We start from the raw sequence: 26,881 nt of genomic DNA, 5'->3' as shown, positions 1-26,881 counted from the left end.
GCGAAATCGCCGTCATTTCGTGCCTGGTATCTCTCTCTCGAAGCGTTTTTTATCGCGGATATTATTATTACTTTCGCTATTTCCGCGACCGCAAAATATCGCGGTGTATCCAACCCCCCCATGAAATTTGTAATTAACGGTATGTGTATCGGTACTTTGCATCGTTTTAAGTTTTGCTATATAACGTCACGTGTGTGTTGTTACGTTAACAGATATTGCTTTTCCCGAGAATTGCGTGACGCGGATAACGTTGCGGTAACGGTCTGGTGGAAAACATGTGCCCGGCTTTAAACAAGAATTCTAATGTGTCCTGTGAGCGAGAACACACAGACGACGGGACAAATCTCCGCTGTTCTCGACTGTGCCCTTGTTTAGCGACGACTACGTGGGCGCACTTTACTTCGAACTGCGGTCCGCACTTACTCTATCTCGAGAGATCGATCGTTTCGGCGATGTATGGCGAGACTACGCGCTATCACACATGTGTGACCGCGCGCCGTCTACGCTATCTGGTTTACGTAATTGCGCGCATGCAGAGAGACGCGCATCCTCCGTGGCCTGGTGTAATGCGTCCGGATGTGCGCCTCGAAGGTTGTTTTTATAAACCAGGCGACTGGCAATCAGGAACGAGAGAAGATGTTGTTTCTTCGGAAAAAGCAATCGTCAAAGTGAGATCTCACGCGGATTTGAGATGTGCAAGTGAAATAATAATAATAATAATAAAAACGGCAAACATTTGAAACAAACAAAAGTGTTTAAAACGATAATAAAATTTTGAGCGCGCGCGGTTTGCGGCACTCTCTTCTCCGGCAATTAATCAACGTCACTTAATTATTATATTAAATGAATCGAAAGTAGGTTGTCTCAGAACGTCGCTGCGTTAACGATTGCCGTTGTTACTACATACGACGTATAATTGCGGTTTTAATGCTGATTTATGCCGCTTATATGCTCGTGCGACTCTCAGCGCGACGATTGACTTATTACTAAACGCAACTTTGCGAAACTCGTGTGAAGAAAAATTCCGCGGCGGAGATCGGTCTGATAATAATTAAAGAAAGATAGTTGCACGCGTACGATGTACGTGTAAAAGACGTTTTAGATGTAAAATGTTTTGTCATTATCGTGATCGAGAGTATGTATTTGTGCATTTTCCATACCGATTCTTAATTAACGGCGGCGAACCGCAGGAGAGCTCATCGAAAGATGAGAGCGAATGTAAGAGATGAATTGTATGCGAGTATAATACGCGTCGAGTCTCAACTCTCTCGCACATCCCGCCGATTTGCGGTTGGCCGCGTCCGCTTGCATCCGCCCGCGCACTGGACCGAACAAGACGCGCGTAGCTTCGCTGAGCGAGTCCGAATGCCGGCGAAAGCGCACGAGGAGTAGTTCGCTCCGTACGCTCGAAGCGCGCGACACATCGGCCGCCGCGCGCGCTTAACCCGTTCTCGTCGTGTTCGCATCGTCGTCGCTGGATCCGCCGCCTCGTTGTCGCATCCGTCGATCCCGTCCTCCTCGAGCGCAAGATATGTGTGACGCGTAGATCCGCCGATCGAAGACGCGCACCCGTCGAAAACGCAAAATTGTGGTCGAGCGCAATTTTCAAAAATACGCGCCCGCGCGACGCGACGCGACTATCGTCTCGATTTACGTCGTCGTCGTGGATTCGAGAGAAGCGCGGTTTTAAAAATACGCGCGCTACCGTCACCTGACACCGTCACCTTTGTGACGGTCGTGAAAATTATTGCTCTCTCTCTCTCTCTCTCGGAACAAAATGTCGTTGAGGAAAACGTCGTTCTGAAAAGTGTCGCGCAAAAATCGACGGTGCAAAGTGTCAACAAATTAAAAATTCGATGTATCGGTGAAGCCGGTGGTGAACGACACGCGCTCTCTATTCGAGTGTGATCCGTTTTCTGGGAAATCGAATGGACCGACAAAGCGCAATCGAAGACTGGTGTGCGCGAAGCCATCCCTCGTGCATGCACGCGTCGCGCGGCGCGTCATCGCGACGACGCGTCGTCGACCGATTCGCTTCGTCGTTGAGAAAATAACGAGGTGCGGAGAAGAGCGAGTCTCGCAGTTCGCGGAGAGGAAAAAAACTCGAATGAGGATCGTTATGGATTCCTATCCAATGGTGAGCGCTATTTTTTTAAATAAAGCAAATTTTAGAGCACAACACGCACACACACACACGCACACACACGCTCCTTATTTCTGTTAATATTAATCAGTCGCGATTAAATGGAATTCACTTCCAAGAAACGCGCGCGTTCCGCATGAGGAAATATTAAATTTTCTGGTTTTGCATTCGCCAGCGCGACGGAACAAGTTGAAATCACTCTGAGTCACATATATCTGCGACCGTGTGTGCGTTCCGCGAAATTTGATCGCATCCGGTATATCGCGCGCGCGCGCGCGCGGTTTTATCACTCGTGGTTAGATTGAATTCTTTGGGCCGCGCGTTTTCTGACTCCGGCGCGACACATCTTCTCGTAATCTCTAAAATCCGTTAATTTGTTATTAGATATTTGATTCGTTTAACTTGAATTTTATTTATTTATTTATTTGACAAGTCACATGGAAAACAAGCGTGAGTGAGTATATATAAAGTTATACTTGATATATAAAGTTATTGCATTACCTTCTCGCTATACGTCGAGACACACAGCGAGTACACACACACGCACACACACGTATCGATCGTTTTTCATATAAGTCGGCGATGAAGACATTTGTCATTATTGGCGAGCCAAGAATTCGATCGAGCCTGCAGACGGTGGTTATTATGTTATCAAGACCAATACGCACAATAGACGCGCGAGTATCGGCCGTAACATGTATCTCTGGCGGCTTGCACTCTCATAACTACGAACGGAATGATAATGGCCGTCGTAATTTACGATCTCTAGAAAGGATCGTGCGCCGATCGTGTCGCGATCGAGCGACGTTACGCAAAAACCGATTCGGCTCTCTCTCGAAAAATTATCTATCCTAGGTAGCGCCTGTTCTCGCTCGAGTTGTCGCAAACGCAAAAACATTCAACGAACGTTGTATCAATTGTACGTCACATTTGAGAGAATTGTTAGAAGAGAGAACAAACGTTTTTGAGATGAAAAATAGTGTCTTTTATTAACGCACGTATATGAGCAAATTGTCTTTATTTGCTGCACGACGACGGACGACAATAACGACAAAGAAGCAACCTCCGAGACGAGTGGGAAGGTCAAGATCGGACTTACTTACTTACATAAAAATGGAAACTCGCGCTCGTGCAACGCCGCAATTAATCGCCGGGGCCATCGTAACATCCGCACGGGATCCGCTTATAACCCGCGCAGAAATAACCCGCAGGAATTTAACGCGCCGTCGGAGACCGCTCGCGCGCGCGCGCGCGCGAAGTTCGAGAGACACGAGAGAGAGAGACGATGAGGTCTTTGGGTTAAGTATCGCGGATAGCGATCTCGACGTACGAGCATTAGCATAATCTCTTAACGCTTGCGCGCGCGCGTTCCCGTGTTTTTTCGAAAGAATATTCTACGCGTAAAATCTTCTTCGGGAGGACGACGACTACACCGCGATTACATACCATATTCGAATTAACGCGCACCGTTGTCGCAGCAGACTTGCCGAGCTATCATTTCGACCTTACCTCGCGCATTCCTCCTCACGATCACTACCTGATTTTTTGCCTTTTCCTCACGGCCAAGTCCTTGGAATCGCGGATGAAGTCATTTTCAGGAGAGAAACGCGAGTGGTGCCGGAGCAAAATCGTTCGCTCTTTTTTTTTTTTTTGCACACAAAAGCCAACTTCACCGCACACGAATGTCGCATTTCGCGCGCGAGAAACAACAGTTTCCTCGCATCTTGATTTACAAGTGTGAGAACCGAATCTCGATTTTTAATCTTAATTTTAATTTTCAGCGTAATGTCAGTTTATTTCAGTGGCATAAACGATATGTTGTTTTAAACTTGATTCGGAATACGTAGTGCGTAATATGATAAGCATCCGAAACGACGCAGAGATAGCGGTACAGTATCGCATTGTTGTTGACAAGTTTCACTTTTCAAAAAAAAAAACAGAAAAATGTCGATAGTTCATTATCGCACGTAGTGTTTACACGACAGCTCGTCAAAGTATATATATATATATATATATATATATAGTGATTTACGTCATCGACGAAACTTCGTTATTGCTCAAAAATTTCTTTCTATCGAGACATCTTTTCGGATTCGAGAACAAATGAAAATAGGCACAGGGCCGTTATTTAACACGGGATGATGCGGCAATTCGAAGTCCAACTCGTGAACTTTGACCGTTGCGAGTCGAAGTGTGAAAAAAAAACACTGACTTAAAATCACTGACAACGAGAGCGTTCTAGTTTGAATATTCATTCAATCGTTCGATCTCGGTCCGAAGAACTTCTCTCGGTACTTTTTAGAACAACGCGGTGTGATAACGCGCGTTTTTACGCACCGCGTAATAATCCTTCCTCCCATAAATTAACACGCGAACGTGTATTCTAATTTCCGCGCGTGGGTTGTCGATTATTTTGCATCTTCATACTCGTCGACGCGCTCTCGTCGAAAGCGTGATACAAAACAACCGCACGTCCGAGAAAAAAAAAAAAAAACTTACAACTTACAACTTGCGCCATACGAGACGCACGTCCCGGATAATTTATGATAGCTTTCTTAAAAACGACGGCTCCGAAACGACGATGAAGCGTGCGCATAAATGAGAATTGATTATAGTTTCGCCGCGCGCGAGCACCCGACCGAGCCGGGAACGAGATTGTTGTTTGAAGCCGGGATGAACGCGCGCGCGGTGAGATTGCCGCCGGTCCCGATCGCGCCCCTGCGCGCGACCCTGTTTCCCATTGAAAGATTATATAAATACGTGAACAAGATGATATTACACAGGCGCCTCGGAGATTTACGACGATCAAGATGACATATGCGGACACGCTGGTGTAATAAGACTTAAAGTGTCGTTTGATGTAACCTGCCACTTTTATAATGGCTCAAACGAAAGTAGTACTCGAGAAAGAGAGACGAGGAAAAATAAAAAAATAAAAAAATATGTTTTTTGCTGGAAGAGAGTTGGATACGCCGCAATGTGTTGCATTACGCATATAATGACAGTTGACAAAACAAAGTCCCAACGTGTGCTGTAATCCGTGCGTGTCACACGGATAGTTGCAAATGTAGAGAGAGAGAGAGAAGTACGTTACGTTCTACTCGATCTTTTATTTTGTTTTGTTTTTCAGACAATTACGGGAGGAAGATCCTTTGCGATTGGAATTATATCGAATAAACATGAGTTAACGAAGCGACGACGATCAATTCGCGACGTGGACGCGCGCGATCTATAAATTGCGCGCACGAATCCGCACACGAATGTTTGTGCGGTCGAATATTGATCGTTTTAGAAAGTGTGTGGAACAAATGGAATTCAAAAGCGAAACCGAGGAACACACGGAGCCGCGGGGATAATTGGCGCTGATAAATCAGACCTGATCCGCGATTGCTCGCGTAATTGCGAGTGAACTTGTTAATTTACGAACTTTTTAACGCCGCGAGAGGGGAGAGAGCGTGCATGAAGCATGTGGTTAATTAAGCCCCGGAGTCTTGTGTGTGTGTTTTCAAGATAATAAAGGAGAGTCGGTTAGCCCTGAGACGCGCATACATCGTCTTTTTTTACGCAGATTGCGTTTCGCAAATCGAATTAAATAAATAAATTTTGAATAACCCGAGGACTCCTCAACACACATTTAAATAAATAAATTTTTTCGCGGTTGTAAAAACCGAACGCGATAAAAAAGCGCAAATTAACACTAGATTTAGACCAGACCAGTCATTTTGACTGATCGTGCAATTTCAATTCAAAATTTTTACTGCACGTAACATTTGCTTTCCGAAATGATGTTATGACTTTTAATTCATCACTCGTGAAATAGTCAAATAAATCAAAAGGCAAATACGAGCAGTAAAATACAGGTTGGTCGTGTATAAAAAGTTGTCTTTATTCAATAAATAGACGTTTCGGTCACACAAGTGACCTTCTTCAGTATGAAAAATTAAAGTTTAAATAAGAAGAAACATTTTTTTAGTACACTACATCACTGACAAATAAATGAAATGACATTTCATCATTTCATTTATTAAATAAATTATTTATAAATGATTATTATAATTTAATAAATAAAATGAAAATATTTTATAATTTAATAAATGAAATGACATTTCATCATTTCATTTATTTGTCAGTGATGTAGTGTACTAAAAAAATGTTTCTTCTTATTTAAACTTTAATTTTTCATACTGAAGAAGGTCCAAACTTGTGTGACCGAAACGTCTATTTATTGAATAAAGACAACTTTTTATACACGACCAACCTGTATTTTACTGCTCGTATTTGCCTTTTGATTTATTTGTTATGACTTTTGTAGCTATAAGTAGAGAATACATTTTATGAACTTAATGTTACTTTATATGTATATATTCGTAACAAATATATTTTTTGTATTTTTTAATAGGTATATTTAAATAGCTGGTATATCTAGTGTGTTAACTGAAATAGAATTTCGTCCAAAGAGCGTTCAAATATAGATAATGTTTCTCATCAGAAACAAGCGATTACGATTTTGATATACATATATCCGGTGGAGTAAGTGTTCGCCGCAATAACGACGAAGTGTAGCGCGTATCGCGACAGACTGATTTAAAAGCGGCGCCACTTCGCCTTGGTGTTATTCTTTCCGCGAAGACGCGAATCTTCTTGTATTCTCTCTGGATACGCTCTGCTACATCTTTCCGGACGAGTTTTCTTGCGGCGTTTGAGATTCTTCGACTGATCCTAGACTTATGTCGCGCGTGACACGACTGGCAATCGCCAGAAGAAACCACCTCGTCTATGAATGAGACTTTTTGTTTTTTTGTTTTTGTTTTTTTTTTTTTTCACTCCGGTGACTGATCACGCGAACGCCGTCACGTCGATTCTATGAGTAGTACATCACGACCGCTGCGATAGTGTCACCACACAATAAGAGTAAATCTTCGGATTTACGACGACGTTTTCTTACTCGGATCCCTCGGTGTATCCGACTCGGCGAATAAGTGACTCCGGTGAGGTGAGCCTCCGGATCCGCGTCTCTCGAAGCGGAGAATGAATGAGAAGCGGTGGCGTGTTGTGGCGCGCGTGCATCGACGAGTTCCTGGGAACACGCGCGAGACCGGTATTCGCGAGAGGTGGATGCGACGAACGAGCGCAAAAAAAAAAAAAAAGTCGGAGAAAATAAAACCCTCGAGGGTCCGAGCGCGCATCTTCTCGTGGCGATTGACAATGGCGATCACGTGTGTGCGGCGGCGGCGGCGGCGACGGCGCTTCGATTACGACGATAGTAGTAGCGTCCCGCCGCGTGCGTGTGTGTGTGTGTGTGTCATCTCACACACTCACACGGTCGTCTCTCTCTTGTCACCGCGCGAGCATCCTGTGTGCGAAACAGCGGCGAGGGGGTTGAAGGAAGCGGCTTCGTATGAATGGAGGCTTCATTCACGTAGCCGCTTCTCGCGCGACGTGACTATACGCGACGTATCTCGTAGTAGATTTCCTGACTTTGTCAGATCCCATCGCCACTGCACAATGTGTCCCTCGCGAGAACAATAGCCCGCGGCTTCTCGTAATCTGATCTCGCGACGATTCGTCGCGGAGGCTGCGAAATGAAATTCGCCGTTTTCTCGGAGAGATGAGTATTGTTTTTTTTTTTTTTACAAAACAAAGCGATATTTAAAAGATCTCAAAACGTCGAACAACATGTTTCGGATTGCAGCAGATTTGTTAATTAGAAATCCACAAGTGTTTTTCCGCGGCGACTCGAGCTGTTACACAGCTTATATATATATATATATAGATGTGTTTCTCTTACATGCGCCGTCTATATATAGCCGCGCCTTTTACATTTTTTCGTTATCGTTTCTTTTATATTATTTTGCGTTCCTCATGCGAGAGCTGAGCTTACCGAAGTCGAATTAGATGGCGATCGGCAGATACGATGATCGCGCGCAGCCTCCTCCTGTCTCTCTTTCTCTTTTGCGGGAAGATGTACGCTGCGTGCACCACGAGACATAGCATAAATACTCGATCGCGAACCCGACTTTATATCGGATCTCGATCCGTCCGCGTCCGGTCGTTATTCTCCGCTCGAAGGCGTGTCTTTATAAGGAGTAAGGGCCGCTTATACGTACTGCCACACGTAACGCAGGTATATTCATATCGGCTCGTCTTCTACGAGCATTTATCTCGACCGGCCGAGACCTGTACTGGGCGAGACCTAAGTACCCAGATCGGTTTGATGAATAGCTTGCGCGACAACGTACGTAAGAGCACGTGGGTGGAATTACAGGCAATTTGCTGCATTGCTCTTTCTCGGGACGTGTGCGGGACACCGGGAAAAAAGCGCGATCTATATTCTAGAGATTCTCATTTTCTATATATCGAGATACGAGGAGAGACGCGAACGAATTCATATCGAATTCTCTTCGTTTACGAATCTATTTTCGATGAGATTTTACACAATCGGTCGACCGTTCAAATGTACCGATCCCCCGTATAGGAGATCGTCTTACGACGATCGTAAATTTCAGCGATAAAAGTTCGTGAACGTCGCGTCGTCGATAAGAAAAAAATTGTATTTTATCGCGTATTTGTTTATTCGACACGAGAAGTAAGTTGTTTCGAGATAATGCGCGCACCGTCGTGTAGAAGATGACGTGAAAGGTACACACGTGTACACACATACGTATCTTTATGCGCCGAGTTGAGAAATCCGTGAAAGAAAATTACGGTTGTTCCGTTATGCGTTTAACATAAAGTGATAAAAAAGTCGCGTGTTATACAACGGAGCAAATTGTCGCGAATCGCCATTTCTTTTAACGATCGCACTTAATGACACTTTGGGTCTTTTTACTTTCTCGCACTTGTTGCAAAAAAAATATTTCAATTCTCGAAGCAAAAAACAGAATTTTTTCATCTGACAAACGCGTTTATATCGCGTTCTGTTTAATTATTGAATTTTTTTTCAGGTTTTTTAGTAATTCAGAATGAGAGCGTAAGAGAGAGAGAGAAAGAGAGAGAGAGAGAGTGTGTGTGTGCGTGTCTAATGAATGAACGCGAAAAAGAAATGAGAAGTCAGCGAGGCAAGACGAGAAATGGCTCCCTTTCAATGGGACCAGTTCATCCAGTATCTTTCGATGGCGGGTCTTCTCTCCCCGCATTGGCTCGGGTAATTCATTTTAGTACTCTGGTCCATATATGGGCTAGCAACAGGCTCGACCACTCGTATCAATTCGTTCTTCTCCACTGTTCAAGTGTAATTCCGCCACCAGCGCTCTGTAATCTGTCCGGGGACGGCGAATGTCGAAAACGAGCTGTTGCGCGGCAAACCGAGGAGGTTGTAACATAATAATTAGAAAGTTATTTGAATGTCGTAAAAAACCAAAAACAACTCACAAATATATATTGTACGAATAAAGTTTCAGACGTTTTATTACGTAAAAACGTTTTTATTTGTTTCGAATGATCCGAATCAAAAGCTTTTTTGGATCATGCGCGGCGCGATCATATAAATTTCCTACTTCGTAGCAGAGCGAACGGAGTCGCGTTACATCTCCTATACGTAGTCGGGATGGATAAGCTACCGAAAATAAAATTAAAACAGGTGCGGCTAAAACGTTGAAACGGAGACTAAGTTTGCGTAAAGAATCCGAAACCGAGACGTTTTTCTTTCGCACACACTCTTTCGAGTTTTCATAATTCAAAATTGTACACGTGTGTGATATATATGTACGTGTACAATATTAAAAAAAATTGACCACCAAGTGTGCCCGCGCTCGCGGGATGAATGAGCGCTACGTCAGCTCGTTAGTCATTGCGGCGAATATTAAAAATCACTTCTTCGAATCGCGAACCGGATGAAACCGTCATCTTTTTCAATGTCTGGTTCGAAGCGGAGGAAAACCTCTCCGTAAATCACTTTATCTCGCCGATTACGTAAAGTCATTTCGGCCGTTTTTAACCTCCTCGCGTCTTGGGGAGAAGCCGGACCGTTTAATCAATAAATTATTTCATCGGTCTCGGTGATCGCACCGATATCGCACCATATCGAAGTGTCCCGCAACTCTAATTGACTCCGTAATTGCGCAAGTGGCAACGATGTATAATTGATTATAATTCGGTTGATAATTCGGTAACCGCTCTGCGATCATTCTCTTCAGGATTGTTTCTGCTTCGCTTTGATTAATGACACTTTCAATTCTCCTTCTGTCCGCAATACTCCGTCTCTCTAATTGCGACCGTTCTCGTCCCGAGACGAGATCGTCTCTTGCTCCGGGTGCAAAATAATGAGATACGGCGAGAGCGTCGAAAGTCGTTTACAGATCCGATGATCGATGACACCGGTGCGCATGCTTTATCCGGTGCATCACGCTTGTCTTTAAATTCCCTTTCCATCATTTTTAATTAAGAGAGCGCGGCTTATATTTGCTTATCGCCGCAAACGCGCGTCTCACCGCGTTGCGGAATTCGTAATTACGTTGGCGGATCATTTATCTCTCTCTTTTTCTCCCACTCTTTTTTTTTTTTTTTTTTTTTTTTTTTTTTAAGAAAGTTTAAATATCCGCGCTTTATTGTAAAGCGAGATTCGAAAGACTTGGAACGTTTTTTTTTTTTGCAATTGTTTCACGCACGTGATGCGAAGAACCCTGTCGTTTGTTCCAATGCGAACCAATGGATTTTTTTTGTCGCAAGTCTCAGAGAATTTGGCAATAAATAAATACACGAAACATGGAGACCGAGAGAACGTCATCGCGTAGCGTGGGTGCGGATATTTTCGTTCTAACCTAATTCAGTAGTTCTAGAGTTACATGGTACCGTCCTAAATATAAAATCTAGCGCGCGCTTCATAGCTCTCTCTCTCTCTCTCTCTCTTCCTCTTTGTAATATATTGTAACGAACTTTAGCGAACGTGCGTGTAACCCCAATACACAATAGCTAATATTAATCAATTCATCAACCTTTGTCGAGATGATCGACGCGAAAAGCAATGTGTCTTTTTTTTTTGTTTTCAAACCGATATATTGAAATCTTTTGTCTATCGAGAAAATTAATTAAATCCGATTATGTCCGCGGGCGCGCGACCGATCGAGATTGCTATCGTCGGCGTCGCGCAGCGCTCAGGTAGCCATGATCAAATTGGCTAACGATCTTGATACAGCCATATTTTCTCGAATTAGCGGATATGGCGACTGGAGGAGGGTTTTGCACTCAATCTCGGCCGATCGACGTAAGTCGAGACGAGAAAAGAGAAGGGGGAATCGTCACGTACGCGCGAACGAAAGGGAGGGCTTTATCTCCGAGTGGGAGAATTTTCACATCGGCGGAACTGCCAATCGCCGTCCGTTACTTCGCCGCTCTTCCCCTGTACTTAACACAATTATTTGCGAGTGCGGCAGACAATTATAAATTGCAAATGTTGTTTCACGCGATTAAATCTCCTCTATTAACGTACCAGCGTCTCGTTTTTCTTTACATATTAATAGCATAGTAATAGGTTTATTTATAAGATAAATAAGCTCTTTATAACTCTCAAACGTCTAACACCGTCCCGAAAGTTTGTTTTCGATACGAAAATCTCTCGTCGCCTGAATAACTTAGTTATTCGCGTGAAGGTGTCCGCGAAAAGTGGAACATTTCTGTCGGAAACATTCATCGGCTGATGAATGAATTGACTTATCTTTAACGCGGCTTTAACGTTTTACGCAATGAGACGCAATAAATTTCCACACATCTTAGCAGGTTGAGCTGCCAATCACGATCGCCGAATGTCGTAGCGATGGCGATGGAAACAGAAATGGTGGGGAATAACGGGGCGAGCACACATTCTCCCATTGCGCCAAAGCCGTTGCCGTTTCGCGCATTCGGAGACATATATTCCAGCTACTGGAAAAGTTTTATAACTGGTCGGCCCTCGGATCAACCAATCAAAGTTCCAGAGAAGCGATTGACGAGTGAGACGTATATACGAGTCGCGTTTACCGCTTTTCTTGTGGATATTTCTTCCTCGAGCGAGATCTATCGTCCGCATAGGTGATTCGCTTTCAATTAACCAATTTTTTTCTTTTCACTTGCCTTCGACGCTCCGTAAACTAGGAAAATGTGTAGCGCGCAGACAGAGAGAGAGAGAAACGACGTTCACGATTATATGCAATTGCGTATAACATCTTTGACGTTGCGCCGAGAGAGAATTTCTTCCACTCGTTTCTGATCGTGCAGGTGATGTTGCGAAACATGATCTCGCCAGGCGTCACGGAGAATTTTAATTTATGCAGCGTGTGTGTTTCAAAACACACACTCTATTTTCTAATAATACTTTCTACTGATAATTTAAACGCGTTGATACGCGAGCAAAACGATAGGGAAGTTTTGTTAACACTAGATATACCAGCTATTTAAATATACCTATTAAAAAATACAAAAAATATATTTGTTACGAATATATATATAAAGTAACATTAAGTTCATAAAATGTATNTTCTCTACTTATAGCTACAAAAGTCATAACATCATTTCGGAAAGCAAATGTTACATGCAGTAAAAATTTTGAATTGAAATTGCACGACCAGTCAAAATGACTGGTCTGGTCTAAATCTAGTGTTAAATTTTTATCGCTTTCTCGAGTTGTTATCCCGAATTATTTAATTTTATTTGCATAATTTGCAAATAAACAATTTGACCGATTCGACCCCACGTGAATTTGTTCGTCGCTATTTATTTATTTTTCTTAATTGCGTTTATCTCAATCTTTATTATTGAGGATAAAACGGGCTTGCGTTTTTATTTTTTTTTTCAGCGACGAACAACACCCAAAGTAAGATACGGTTGCGTCATTGCCAAATTAAAAAACGTATAAACGTACGTTGAACATAAGGAAAAGAACACGCCGAACAATTTAACGGTATTATAGGCGGACGGCCTTATATATATATTCCTTTCAGATTTCTATAGCGTAGGCGAACCAATTGGACTAGCTGTAAGGTGGCTATCGTCGCCTCGAGAAATCCTCTTTCTCCTTTTCTCTTTCTCAGGTGTCTTCTCACGTGAAGCGACTTGCACTCGAATCCACGCTTTTAGCTGAATCACACATCTCTCGCTTCGCATCACATTTCGAAAGCGAGCGAGGTACACACTTAACAGAGTAGAACTCTCATAGATGTTCGGATCTCTTACTCGCGTGAACTATCTCGTCGCGAGAACGAGAGAGTTGCTGCTTCTTCGCGAGAGAAATTATTATTATTTGTCACTTACCACATTAACGCGCTTTAATAACAGCGATTAAAGCGATCCAACAAAAAGCAATTAGGCGTGTGAGATAAACGCGCGGTGAAACAATCAATTATTGTCGGACATTATTGTGAGAGGACGGACTTAGAGCAGAAGAAGAATTTCTCTTTGCTTTATTGATATGCTTGTTAAAACCTCGATTCACTCTCGTTCTTATGTTGATTTATTTCACCGTCACGGTAAAATATCCCACGAATAGAGACTACATTTGCATTCGATCAAGCCGTCAAGGATCAATCGGATCCATTATGTATATATTCCCGAGATTATGTGTAAACGTACCTTCCCGCGCCTTCTGCATCGTCCGGCGAGCGTCCTTCGGAATCGTCGCGTTGTCCTGCAATCAGTTTTACATATGCACTATCCTCGATATCTATGGTAATTCGTACCTAAGCGCCAAAATCGTCGCCCACGCGCGACAGAGCAGTTTTGTTTCATCAACATCGTTCGCCGAAGCGAACTTCCGCTCTCTCGCGGAATATGGTAGCTTTGGTGTTTTGAGACTATGATCTAGGTCGCGCGTCTCGTTGTTGCGCAAGACGCGCGTATTGCTTGGCATTTGCCTGCGATAATTTATTATATTCGCGAACATGATACAAATCCCCACGGTTTGCAAATGGTTTAAGGTTTTAAATAACAAGCTAACTACTAGTTGTTGGCGAATCGAAGCCGCCGTATCTGAACGTATCGTCCCATTGTGTAGCGCGCAATTCTTTTCTTTCGTGTGTGAACGACGACGTCGTGGTGGTATTTTGTGAACCCCGTCTCTCTGGCATCTCGCGGCATCACAGAACCGTATATTATATTCCGTATAGGTTAAATCAATCTCCGCCTACTTGCCCGACGTGTCCCAATACCTAGCAGGTAATATGTCAACAACTATACTTTCAACTTCACGTTCTGACGGAGTCATTTTTTTATATGTTCGAGTCGTTTCTCGCGGAGTGGCGGGTTTATTGATTGCCAACCAATCGGGCAACGCAACGTTCGCCGCAACAACATACGTTTGTCACCTATTATCTCTACGGACATTTGCGGTAGAGAGTAATAATTAAAATAATAATAATTATTATTATTGAGATAAACAAGAGACGAAAAAGGCGAGAGAAAGAGAGACAGGTGCGAACGCGGCTTTGAGAAAACGTCAATTAGAGCCTCGCATTTCAAATTTTCGGGGTTAATCCTTATAATAATCTCATTAATTAAGTCCGCACCTTTTCAGGCCACTGAACAGCGCCTCGTTTCGATTTCGATCCGGTATGTTTTCTTTCGCGCTTCGTTTTCGACTCGACGGGAATATATCGGAATATATACGTCGGCCAATAATCCGGCGCGCGACCGAAATATACGTTTGCCGCTTTGCGCTACATAGGGGAGTAATAAATTAGACACATTACGAGATACTCGCGCGGAGACTCGCGCGAGCGAGGGGAGAGAAGTTGGAGCGCGCGTTGCGTCGTCGTCGTCCGGTACGCCACTGTGGGAAACTTGAAATGATCTCTCCTCCGGAGCAGCGGAGGAGAGGTCTTCAAGGCTCATTAACCCGAGAGATAGCGCGTTATGTTGGATTACGCTGTCTCTTCGTTAGCGCACTTATCGGCCTGCTGGCGCGCGCAGCCGGCGAGCTGCGTGCGAATGTGGTGGTGCTCGTCGTCGGTATTATATCGCGGCCTTGCCTTGGCTGTTTGTTCGAAAAACGCGCACGACAAGCGCGATCAATGGCAGCCGGCTGCAAAATTGTGACGGAACGATTTTTTTTTATCGGATTTACATACGCGTCGATTAACAGAGTCGTTCGTTTTCGCACGTTATCACAGACATCTCGTAAGAGAAGAAAGATCTTAATTCTGGGGTAGATAGACGACGAAGATAAAATTGTCCAATATATACACCGAAAAAAACTGTATTCTTATTTTGAGGATATCCCACTTACTTTAAGTATATTTTATACTAAAATAGGCGCCAAGAAGAGTTTCTTATTTTAAGAGGAAAATCCTCTAAATAGTAATATTGATAAGAATATATACTGATTAGAATATAAAAAGCCTCTGTAGAAAAACATATATATCTCACTATCAAAAAAGATTATATTCTCAAATTAAGAATATATTCTTAAATTATATATAAAGAATATATTCTTAATTTAAAGAATATATTCTTAAATAAAGAATATATTCTTAATTTCGGAAGAATATCATCTAAAATCTTTAAGAAGATTTTTTAAGTATAAAATCTTTTACTTATAAGAATATAATTTTTTTGGTGTGTAAACTCCTCGTGTTGCTAAAAAATTACACATTATTATATTAACATCTAATTTATATTTTAATTATCTCATCGACTTCCGGTGATAATCGCAGAGAACTTTGATCTGATTAGCTCGCAACATTAAACATCGCACCCATTATCGTCTCAACATTCGTGCGTACACTGAAAAAATTGTATTCTTGTTTTGAGGATATCCCACTTACTTTAAGTATATTTTATAATAGGCGCCAAAAAGAGTTTCTTATTTTAAGAGGAAAATCCTCTAAATAGTAATATTGATAAGAATATATACTGATTAGAATATAAAAAGCCTCTGTAGAAAAACATATATATCTCACTATCGAAAAAGATTATATTCTTAAATAAAGAATATATTCTTAATTTCAGAAGAATATCATCTAAAATCTTTAAGAAGATTTTTTAAATATAAAATCTTCTACTTACAAGAATATAATTTTTTCGGTGTATATATAGGATTATACGTCATACCGTGTTCGTTTATTGTATCGCTTTTTATTGCAACTTAATTTACTCATGACGAAGAAGATCTGTGATTCATTTAATTCACTTTGCTTGTTTCATTTTTTCACCAAAAAAAATCTTGCCGGGAAAATCTACTGGTCAAAAAAAAAGTTTAATCGTTTAAAACAGGAAAACGTATTTTGCGAGGTTGTCTCGCGAGAGTCAAGTCTGGATGTAACAAACAGCGAGAGTCCGAGAATAAGAAGAGAAAGACCAAGTACGAGAAAAGTGGCTTGCGCGCGACTCGATTTCTCGTTGGTGGTTCGCGGGGTTAAATATAAACTCTCTCGTTAGTCGCATCATACATACATAGGAGAGCTGGTGGATCGTATGAGAGAAAGAAAGGGAAGAGAGAAAAGAGAAGAAAGAGGGAAGCAGAGTGGAAGAAGGACAGGGAAGTCGCAACGCACGCACGTACACACACGCGCGCGCGCGCGCACACACACACAGACGTAAAACGTGCGCACTTATAGGCACGCACGCACGTGAAGTGAGAAGCGGAGCGAGAAAGAGGGAGTAAACGAAGAAGAAGTAATGGAAGAAGGGAAGGAAGAAGAGAGGAGAGGGCGAGAAAGAGAGGGAAGAAGTCGGGCTCTGCTATTACAGAGCACCTCCGCGGCGCACAGCCCAATATGGAGCAATCTCAGATTTCCATCCGCCCAAATCGAGAATATACACCCGCGCCCCCGCTCGCTCTTCTTCTTGGCCCGCGGAAAGTTGGTCGACGTTGTCGTTGTCATCCTCGTCGACGACGTCGACGTCCGTTCGCCGACGACGTTTCTTCCGTCCCTCGACGGAGGTGTGAACGTTTCGCTTGTTCACATTTCGCTCTTGCTCTTAAACAGTGCCAAAAGTGACTCAAAACGCTCCGCTCTGTTTCTCATCGCGGTCCTATTTTTTCCTTTCCCCGTGTGTCTTTTCTTCTACATTTCTTTTTCGTCTCTAATTGCCTTCCCGGTTTTCTTCGCGGTCGATCTCCACAATCTCTCTCTCTCTCTCTCTCTCTCTCTCTTTCTTTCTCTCTTCCTCGCGCGAGTGGAAGTTCATCCATACGCTTCTTCTTTCCCTCTTCTTCTTCTCCCTCTCCTTTTTCGTCTTCAAATTATCTCTCGATATTCCGCTCCGTCTGCCAAGGAATCACGCGAGCGTATTCGATCGCGTGGGCGAGCGCGAGGAATTAGTCGAGTCGATCGCGGTTGACAGTGAAAGTTCGTGATTTGTGCGATGATCGATCGCGTGTGCTCGACGAACTATCGTGTCACATTCGGCTCGATCGAGTCGGCGAAATCGATAATCGTGTGAATTATTGAAATAGAAAACAATTCGACGCGCACGAAGTGCGATCGAACGCGCGCGAGTTTTTTTCTCAGGAACGAAGATTTGCCGAAAAACTTCAACACGTTGTTCACATGTTGCCGGAAAGCAATTTTCCCGTCACAGGTAATCGATGAGAAAAGAAAAAAAAAATTGAAGATATTTGTTTCTCCCGAATTTGTTTCCTGTATTTGTTCGAAGTCAAAAAAATGTCAATACTTATATCGAATTGTGACAAAAAAAAAAAAAGTTTTTTCATATCTCGAGGCGCGTCGCACATCACGGGAACGAATTGCGTCCGTAAAAAGTGAGATGAGAAAAATATCCCACGATTTTTGTGTGTAATATATTCACGTATTCGTAAAAATGTCAGACGGGACTCTCTCAATCTCGAAGAGACCGCGTTTGGGTCAAAAACCTTTTCGATCGGTTTTTAGTTTACGGATCACCTGTTCACCACGTGTGGGACGCGACACAACGTTTGCATCGGTGCGCGACTTTGCACGCAAGTGTTTACATGTAATTACGGATCTATGCGATGTCACAATCGGGCCAGTGGATCACGGTCCACGGGTACACACAGCGTGTGATCGCGTCACGCACAAATGAAATAATCCATGCGATACTACTGTGTAGCGCGAGATGGCGAGGCGCACGCGCGCAGGTTGAAAAATATTTTACTCTGCAATAATCGGTTTATCGCTCGCACAATATTTTTTTTTTTACCCATCGGGATTTTCTTTCCGGCCATTGCGTCACCTTGACACAATCTCTCTCGAGTGTTGCGGCTGTGACTTTCCGTTTTTAACCTAGTTGCGCCTCTGCCAATAGAACGCGAGAAACACATGCTTTCCTCCGGAACAAACTTCGTTAAGCACGTCTGTTCTTTTAACCTGAACTGGCTATACTAGTTCAGATTTTTATCTTTCTTTTTCCAACGTAGAGTTGAAAAAAGATAAACTCTGAACTAGCGCAGCCGATTCAGATAAAAAGAACAGACCTCCAATTCGATGCTCGGCTTAATTGAAATATACGACCAAGTCGCGAATATCGTGACGTTTAAATAAAACACGATGAATTATCCGGTGCGGAATTTTTGCGAGCAGCTTGTTGCGTATCTTTCTTCGGAGAAGATAGTTTTTATCATTTTTGTCGTTAATCGCACGATTGCTGTTTTTTTTTTTTTTGAATAAAACAATCACAGAAAACGGCGATGTTAAAAGAAGTTCCTCAAAAGCGCGACAACGATCATAAAAGCATAAGCGTCTGATATACCATAATCCTAAATATGGAGTGAGAAATTTGAGAGAACCGAAAATAGTGGCGCTACGCCAACCGCTAAAAATAGCCAAAAAATAAATTGTAGTTACGCGCCTGTGCCTGCATCATTCTATAACTGGTCTTCAATGAAAATGTGCCACACCACCCGCACGTATCGATATTAATATCATCCGCTAATTGTCTCCGTTTTTTTTGTCACGCTTGCTTGTTGGACGTATATGGATCAGTTTTCCATCATTTGATCCTTCTCAACATTCTTGTTTAGATTTAGCGAGTTTTGTAAAATTTACATTCGAACCGAAAAACTCGACACAACGAGAATCTTGACGTGAAACTTGAAACTCTCTCCTCTCTCTCTCTCGATTTTTTTTCAAAAAATTTTAAGAGTTGGTTTTACAAAGTGACTTTTAAATCTCTCTCTTATTAAAGTTTTTAATAAACGATCTCTGAAAACTCGTGATTTGACCTATGAATTAATCACTCACAGCGTCTCTCAAGCGGTTCTTCACACCGGAGTCGTGAAACCTGATCGACTAAGACCAAGTATGGCCAGGGAATTGCGGGTGTTGGGTGTAGAAGTGTGTCCGATTCTATTTTCGCGCATGAATATTTTTATCCGACGATGCTGCAAAGTCGCAGTATGTATAATACGCGCTCTTCTCTGCGTCTCCTCCGCGTCTCCTTTCTCCCTTTTAACCTCTTTCGTTTCTCATCGCCGCCGCCAAACTGCTGACGTCTTTGCTCTCCCGGTTGATCCCGGTTGATCGCGCGATGATTCTCACGGTGCGCGGTTACTAAAAATGTTATGCAACGTTTTCTGAAAAACTTATCTACTTACTTGTCAAAAATTGACTTTGAGCAATTGGGACTTTCTCGTAAGTTGCAAGCAGAGACAATATACGCGCGTTTATATATTCGTTGAGAATAACTGTTGTCGTGTGTAATCGTAGAAAATATATATACGACGGTGTAACGAACTCGGAAATTTTTGATGATGAGTTTTATCACGCGATTGTGACAGGTGCGCGCGAGCGCGCTCTCTATGTATATAGGATGGCGCGAAGTGTTTCCAAGCGGATCTCTCTCGCGCATAACGGGTGGTGCTCGCAATTCGCTATTGTGCGATTTCGAAGCCTTGAACGGACACGCACGCAACCGCCTACGCGGCTGCTGCTCGTTCGATGGTGCAACGCGGCAGAGCCGCGGGTCTGTAGGTGCGCGCGGTCTTTTATCGTTTATCCATTTGTGTGCGAACATTTGTTTGGTTTCTGCCATTTCTCACGCTAGTCACATCTGCGTAATGGTAATTTGCCACGTTGCGCGCGCAACGACGTTATAATCCAACACGCTCAAGTTTTTTTTTTTTTTTTTTCATTATAGTTATACGAAGTTATTCCGCAATTCGCTCGCACACCGGGAAACAATCTCCGGTTTTGCGACCCACGCGCAACCTTTCGTCTGGCTCTCGTATGCTAAAATAAGAAAATCGAGACTGTTGCGCGACGGAATGCTTCCGGCTTTGCTTCTAGCTCTTTCTTTTTCTTTTTTTTAATTAAAAAAATCGACCGAGAACAACGTTTAGGCGTTACGTTCGATAATTAAAAGAATTAACTGGATTTCAGTACAAAAAAAAAAAAAAAAAAAAATCGTACATCAGATTTACATTTTTCGAAATATAATACATGTTAAATATATAATACAACCTCAGTTACTTTAATATTTCTATATTGTAATCATGTGACTTGTATAAGTTTTAATTCAAGAACATCATATTTATATATATATATATATATTGATAAAGGCCTAATCTAAGGCCGAAAACGTTCTATATGTCACCTGCTTGAATAAAGTAATGTCTCTATCATACACACGTTATCACCAGTGTTTTTGCTTCAAATGGCCATTATACATTTCCTGTTTTTATATAATACATGTGTTTGTAGCCACGTACGTGATGAAGAACCGACATTCTAAAAGCGATCCTGTGCGACTTTTGAATTTCCAGGGGGCACTATGCAGACCGAGGAAGTCGTGCCGCGCGCACAGTCTATTGGGATAGACGTTGGTCTTAACGACGGCGCTGGTCTGCAACATCATTTGCATCACCACTCGGCACATTTACACTGCCCGTTGCCACCTCTGATCCACATGGCCGTCAAGCAAGAGCCGCAGGAGGAAGAGGAGCGGAGTCGCGACGCGAATACGTTGAGGTGACTTGTGAATCCTTCTTTGAATTCTCGTAAGACATTAATTGTATTTTTTATATCACGCTTGATAACAGTTCGACAAATGGTAAATCAAATCAGATGACGCATCGATTTCTTTCTTTCGCCTTTTGTTGATCGTATGCCGTAGTGACATACGTCGGTCAAATTCGAACAGCACGTCACGATTTGTTCCTTCTTATTGATTCGTATTGTAATTTCCGCATCATAGCTTGTCTCTCTCTCTCCGGTCGGGAATTAATAATAATTTGACGGAGGGAGGGGGAGGGGGAGAGTCAAATCCCGAATGTCGAAACTCTCTTGTGATTTGATAGCCCCGAATGTCGAAAATCTCTTGTTGTGGTTTGATAGCCCGCAAGCGGACGCGAGCAACGCCGCGGTTTCGGCTGACAACAAGCACGGACATCACGTTCATCATCAACTTCAAGGATTGGAGGAAAATCCGACGCTAACTGTTCCAGATCCCGGCAACCGAGGACGATCCAGGTGATTTATTTTTTTTTTCTCAAAATTACATCGCGCACTGCAAGTTTTTTTGTTTTTTTTTTTCGAAACACGTGTGAGTGGAGAGGATTCAAAAGATGTGATATTTTTTTTTAACTAAATAAAACACAGAGTTACAACTCTTTCTGTCGTCTGAAGCGGAATTCTTTTGTTTTTCGAAAATAAAGAGTATTTTTACACGATGCAGCTGCGTAACGTGCGTGTTTCGTTGAACGGTTTGTACATTGTCACGTAGTGATGCGACTCGCGGCAACGGCGCAACTCGGGTTATCTTTTTTTTTTTTGTCACACAGCTAACGACGTCTTTAACTTAAAACCGGCCGATGTCCAGGAAAGTGCTTTAAGCAGCCGTCGAACTGGCAAGAAAGACAGGCGCCAGGAAACTGGTTCGCGTCGAGCGAGTTGAAGCGCGCGCCTGAGTGCGCGCGGGAAAAAAAGGATTCACGGATATACGTTAGGGCGAAACGCACCGCGAGAGAAAACCGATTACCGTTATTAGTGAATTTCATTAAGAGTTAAACCTGACTGCGCTCTTGTTACAGAAGAAGAAGCGCGAAACGCATCCGCTCTCTGCATACAAGCTAAGGCGATGTACCGCGCGCGGCACGCGAAGCGTCTATATCTCTCTCTTTAAAGGTGTGGTCCGGAATGCAGTCACTGGCGTTAATGAAAGAGCGATATCGCCGGTGTAACTGCCGCGTGAACGCATTCTACTTTAAATGTCATCTTTTCTATGTGGCAACGTGTCTCTCGAAGTACAACAGCAATCTGTACACCGAAAAAATTGTATTCTTGTTTTGAGGATATCCCACTTACTTTAAGTATATTTTATAATAGGTGCCAAGAAGAGTTTCTTATTTTAAGAGGAAAATTCTCTAAATAGTAATATTGATAAGAATATATACTGATTAGAATACAAAAAGCCTCTATAGAAAAACATATATATCTCACTATCGAAAAAGACTATATTCTTAAATAAAGAATATATTCTTAAATAAAGAATATATTCTTAATTTCGGAAGAATATCATCTAAAATCTTTAAGAAGATTTTTTAAGTATAAAATCTTCTACTTACAAGAATATAATTTTTTCGGTGTAAAAAATCTATATATTCGCAAAATGTGATCTTTTAATTCTTTTATACTTGAATCATTATTTGTTAAAAAACACAATTAATTAATTAATTAATTAATTAATTAATTATTATCTATTTTATTATTATTATGCCTATAGCAGTCAGAGTTTTTTTTTTTTATGTCAGACTGTGAAATTTTTATATTCCAGTCGCGGTCGAAGGAAATCGCGATGGAAACTCAAGTTTCATCATCAGGCGTTGCCGCCGGAATATTTGGACCATTACGAAGCGTCGCTGGCTCAGGAAAATCTGAATTCCTCGCCGCCGCGTGTCGTCGAACCGGCAGCGTCGAGTCCAGCGCCAACCAGCTCAACATCTACTCCGAGTCCAATCGCCGATGTTCACGGTTGGCTGCAGCGAATCGCGGCAATGCAGCAAGAGTTGTGTCCGCAAATCGCATCGTCTCAATGTCCTACGACCGTCGGCCACAATCAAGTTGCCGGCGCCAGACGATCTGTTATCACGTCCGCGTCTTCGCAGACCTGTAACAACACTCCCTATTCCAATCATCACGCCAACGTGCAACAAGTACAGTCGCAGCAGACGTCCAGCAGACCGCCAATGAAATATTCCGATCTTCCGTACATGGGCGAGATCACTCTCGACAACAGCAAACCGAGACGTGGCCGAAAACCCAAAAAGGCCGATATCTGTCACTTAATCTACAAAAACTACGGCACCATACTTCCAGGTATGCCGGGTCACGAGGAGAAGAGATTGTCGCCGCAAGATAAGCAAGACCCTCGGGATCGCGTGTCGCCTCCTCACGTGCCTTTTCAGAGAACGGACGTTCAGAACAGGATTAGCAGCCTATTGGAGAAACGACTGACGCAGGAAACTCGACGAAATTTCGCTCTATCGGAAAACTCGCGAGAACAGGACGAACCGTTGAATCTCTGTATCAGAGATCTCAATCAGCTCAAAATTCGATTATTACGAAAACACGGAAATGTCTACCAATCTGATCAGGTAAAGAGCGAGACGTCTAGTGACGGCGAAGAGGTCGAGTGTTTGGGAACTAGGTTCTCGTCGGAACCGGTCAACTATTCGGATCCGATCGCTCATCGACTGAACAACAATCTCGTCAATCACAACAACAACGTGATCAATCCGATGATCGCGTCCAACTCCGGTTTCGTGTACTGGCCAAATGCCGGTGTGTTTATTCATCCGATGGCGTTGCAGTCCCAGTTGCTGTATTATCAAAAGGTGGCTCAGAACGACAAGTGTCTACCACGATCAATAGATCAATCGCCGAAGGAGCAAAAAATCGTGCCCAAGTCGATATATTCTATAATGGAGTCAAAGAGCCCACCCCAGATGTCACCGTTGCCCACGTCTCAGACGACGTCCGCGACGATCGCCGAACCGCCGTCGCCCAGACCGAAGAGAAACGCGCCTTTGAATCAGCAACAAGGTCAGCCGACCAAACGGAAGCGTTCCGCTATATTCATACCGCCGATGCCAACCGAGAACAATAATAATCCGGCTACGGAAGTGAGCATATGCAAATTCAAATTCACCGGCGGCGCCAAACCCAGTCTGCAGGAGAAAAAGAGTCTTTCCGTAGACTCGGGTGGCAATTTTCGTTACTACAGCGGCACCGGTGACAAAAGTATGCGCGGTTACGAGTTCTTTCCCAGAGAAGCTCTTCAGCAACCCGCGGGTCAGTCTGGCACCACATCCGCCACCGGAACCTTTCTAAACGCCGCTGGCGAGCGAATACAACCGCCTGCGGTGTGTCAGAGAAACTCAGCCAGCCAGGACGATGGTCGGCGAAAAAGAAAAACCAGAAAATCATTGCAACGAGAGAAGCTTGAACAGACTTTCAAGGAGAAGGGCTTTCTCATTCAGACGCAACAGCTAGAATCCGCGGAAGGTGCTACTTACTGCAAGTTTCGGCAGCTTAGAAAATTCACCAGGTATCTGTTCAGAAGCTGGAAGGACTATCTGCCCGGTAACGTACGCGAATTAAGCAGCGGCGGGGGTGCTGGTGCTGGCGGTGGTGACGTTGTAATAGACGGCGACGCGACCGACGTTGACGTCGACGGCGACGCTGCTTTCGTTCACTCTCCGCTTCCTCGCGCCAATCTGCTCGATGTGCCGAACAGTTTCGTGGAGGATCATCGGACTTTACCCCTTACGTGAAACCCGACATTCGCGACGAACGAAAGTCATGACACGATGCGCGCAGTGCTTCTACGTTGTTGTTGATTTTTTTTTTTTTTTTTCTGTGGAAGTTTGTCCAGTGATTGAGAAGAGTTTTTTTCAAACTCTTTGTAAGTTTAATCAAAGTCTTTCAAGTTATCTCTCACTATCTCGGTGTGTCTCAAAAATATGTGACGATTAAAAAAGTAAATAAATTCACTAACGTAACTAGATTTCAAAAATCGAAGATGATTTAAAGCACTCGATAAATTTCTTCACAATAGCATCGTGTCACGAAGATAAGGCGAATTCGATCGTAGCTTGGTGCCAAAGATGAGAGACCGGAATGTACATAAAATCGCAATAGAGAACGGTTTAACCAAAGAGTGATTTCGCGCTCGCCATATATTGGAATCGGAAGTGGGTACGTGTGTGTGCGTGTGTGTGTGTGTGTGTGTGGAGATAATTTGTTTTTAGATTATACAATCAAATTGCGATGCATTTGGAGTGGTATAAAAAAAAAAAAAGAGATTTGCAACTATACCGACGTCGCCACGTCGCTATTTTTCTAAGCAACTACTCGTTTAAATACATTGATCTAACGCGAAATCTAGTCTTTATTTATATACTCTTGTTAAATCATAAATATGTTTTCTCTTGTTTTTACATCTCTGTGACGGATTGTATATTATATTTGTATATTATAATGTGCTGTGTGTGCGCGCGCAGCACGAAAAAAAAAACAACACATTTGGACAATAAATAAATAATCCCTCGAACATTCAATTTGTCCGAAGCGCGGAAAGATGCGAGATTCTTTTTGTTGTTGAGTTGTTGAATCTTTTGTCACACATCGCTAAGTGGGCTAACCGCAACCGTTCGAAGCCGTCCTACACTCGTGCTATTGTCTTCTTTTGTGCGACATGTAAGACTATTTTATAAGCACGCTTATATTGTAAAGCGAAATAAATTCTTATAAGTCCATAAATAAGAATAAAAAATAAATTGGTATACCGATATACACGAAGCGCAACGCAGATTTATTACGGGATAATCCCCGTAGAAAATTCCCGAGAAATTACAAGTCACAAGCTATAAAGAATCAATTACAGTGAGAAAAAAGAAGGCGCTGCCAAAAAAAAAAAAGTAACATTCAGTCCTCGCGTAAGACGAATTTACGTGCCATCCGGCGAGTGTCCGTTAATGAGTTCCGCGCTGACCATTTTTTATCGAATTCGCGTTTTATTCAGAGAAAAAGTCGCCCCACGAAGAATCTTAATTAAACTCTTTAAGAGATGCTTCTTTTCTGTATTGGATTCATTGATGCGACATCGGTAGCAGGACGTTGCGATCGCGGATCACGTTCTGCGCGAGTTCGCTGTACGCGCAGAAACAGATTGCGCACACGAGCTCACCGCAGAAGACCGTCTCACGGTGTGCACGTGGCACAGGGTGTTGCGAAACAAACGAGTGTAATAGAATTTTTTCACCTAACAAAAAATTCTCCGACCAATTTCTCTCTAACGAAAACATCAACGAGGGAATCACAACATTTATTTACCAATCAAAAGCAAATAAAGTGTAGAGGATTTTGGCAGAGCAACGTGCGCTGATAAATAATTTTATTTTGGCACAGAGTTCGGCAACCTGAGGACGAGATTTCGGGAACAAACTTTATTTCGCTCGATTTTCAAAGATTTATTATATCTCAGTTAGCGTATAAGTGCGTTGGCACCGCGAAGACGGAGAGAGGTCGATGAACATTTAATTTCCACGATAGCCAAATCAACCGACATTTAATAAGTAAAAACAAATCTATTCAAATCTCTGTTACGAAAATTAAACTCGCACAACAATTTTCGAACACCCTGTATATATACACGCATTAGTCCTACACTTACACACACACACGCGATCGGTCAAGCCGCGCGCGCGTATATGTGTGCGCAGCAGCTCCACCAGTTAGTCGCTCCGGAGTGCGTACAGTCACCCATTCATGCATACGGTCATTCATTCATATGTCGGTCTCGCTCACCTTGAAGCCTTTTTATCATTAGCCGATGTATCTGTACGTTGCGCGC

The 26,881-nt window shown here is 42.9% G+C and overlaps 1 protein-coding gene across 4 annotated transcripts; it reads left to right on the top strand.

Annotated features, from left to right (window-relative positions):
• The first annotated feature begins 1,468 nt into the window (after positions 1 to 1,468).
• Positions 1,469 to 25,488, top strand: LOC109854344. 4 transcript variants are annotated; one of them, XM_020427340.1, is made up of 4 exons: positions 1,469 to 2,137; positions 20,793 to 20,997; positions 21,364 to 21,498; positions 22,802 to 25,488. In XM_020427340.1, the coding sequence occupies exons 2-4, from the start codon at positions 20,801 to 20,803 to the stop codon at positions 24,798 to 24,800; spliced, it is 2,331 nt and encodes a 776-aa protein (XP_020282929.1). In that variant the 5' UTR covers positions 1,469 to 2,137; positions 20,793 to 20,800; the 3' UTR covers positions 24,801 to 25,488. The 4 variants fall into 4 exon arrangements, with proteins under 4 accessions (XP_020282929.1, XP_020282928.1, XP_020282927.1 ...); XM_020427339.1 differs by lacking the exon at positions 1,469 to 2,137 and adding an exon at positions 16,910 to 17,632; XM_020427338.1 differs by lacking the exon at positions 1,469 to 2,137 and adding an exon at positions 19,527 to 19,662.
• The last annotated feature ends 1,393 nt before the right edge of the window (positions 25,489 to 26,881 follow it).

This window comes from Pseudomyrmex gracilis, unplaced genomic scaffold (genome assembly GCF_002006095.1).
Source record: "Pseudomyrmex gracilis isolate BER0280 unplaced genomic scaffold, ASM200609v1 scaffold_63, whole genome shotgun sequence".
NCBI classification, from domain to species: Eukaryota; Metazoa; Arthropoda; class Insecta; order Hymenoptera; family Formicidae; genus Pseudomyrmex; species Pseudomyrmex gracilis.
Note: the sequence above shows the minus strand (reverse complement) of the source record. Positions and strands in the feature narration are given on the sequence as shown.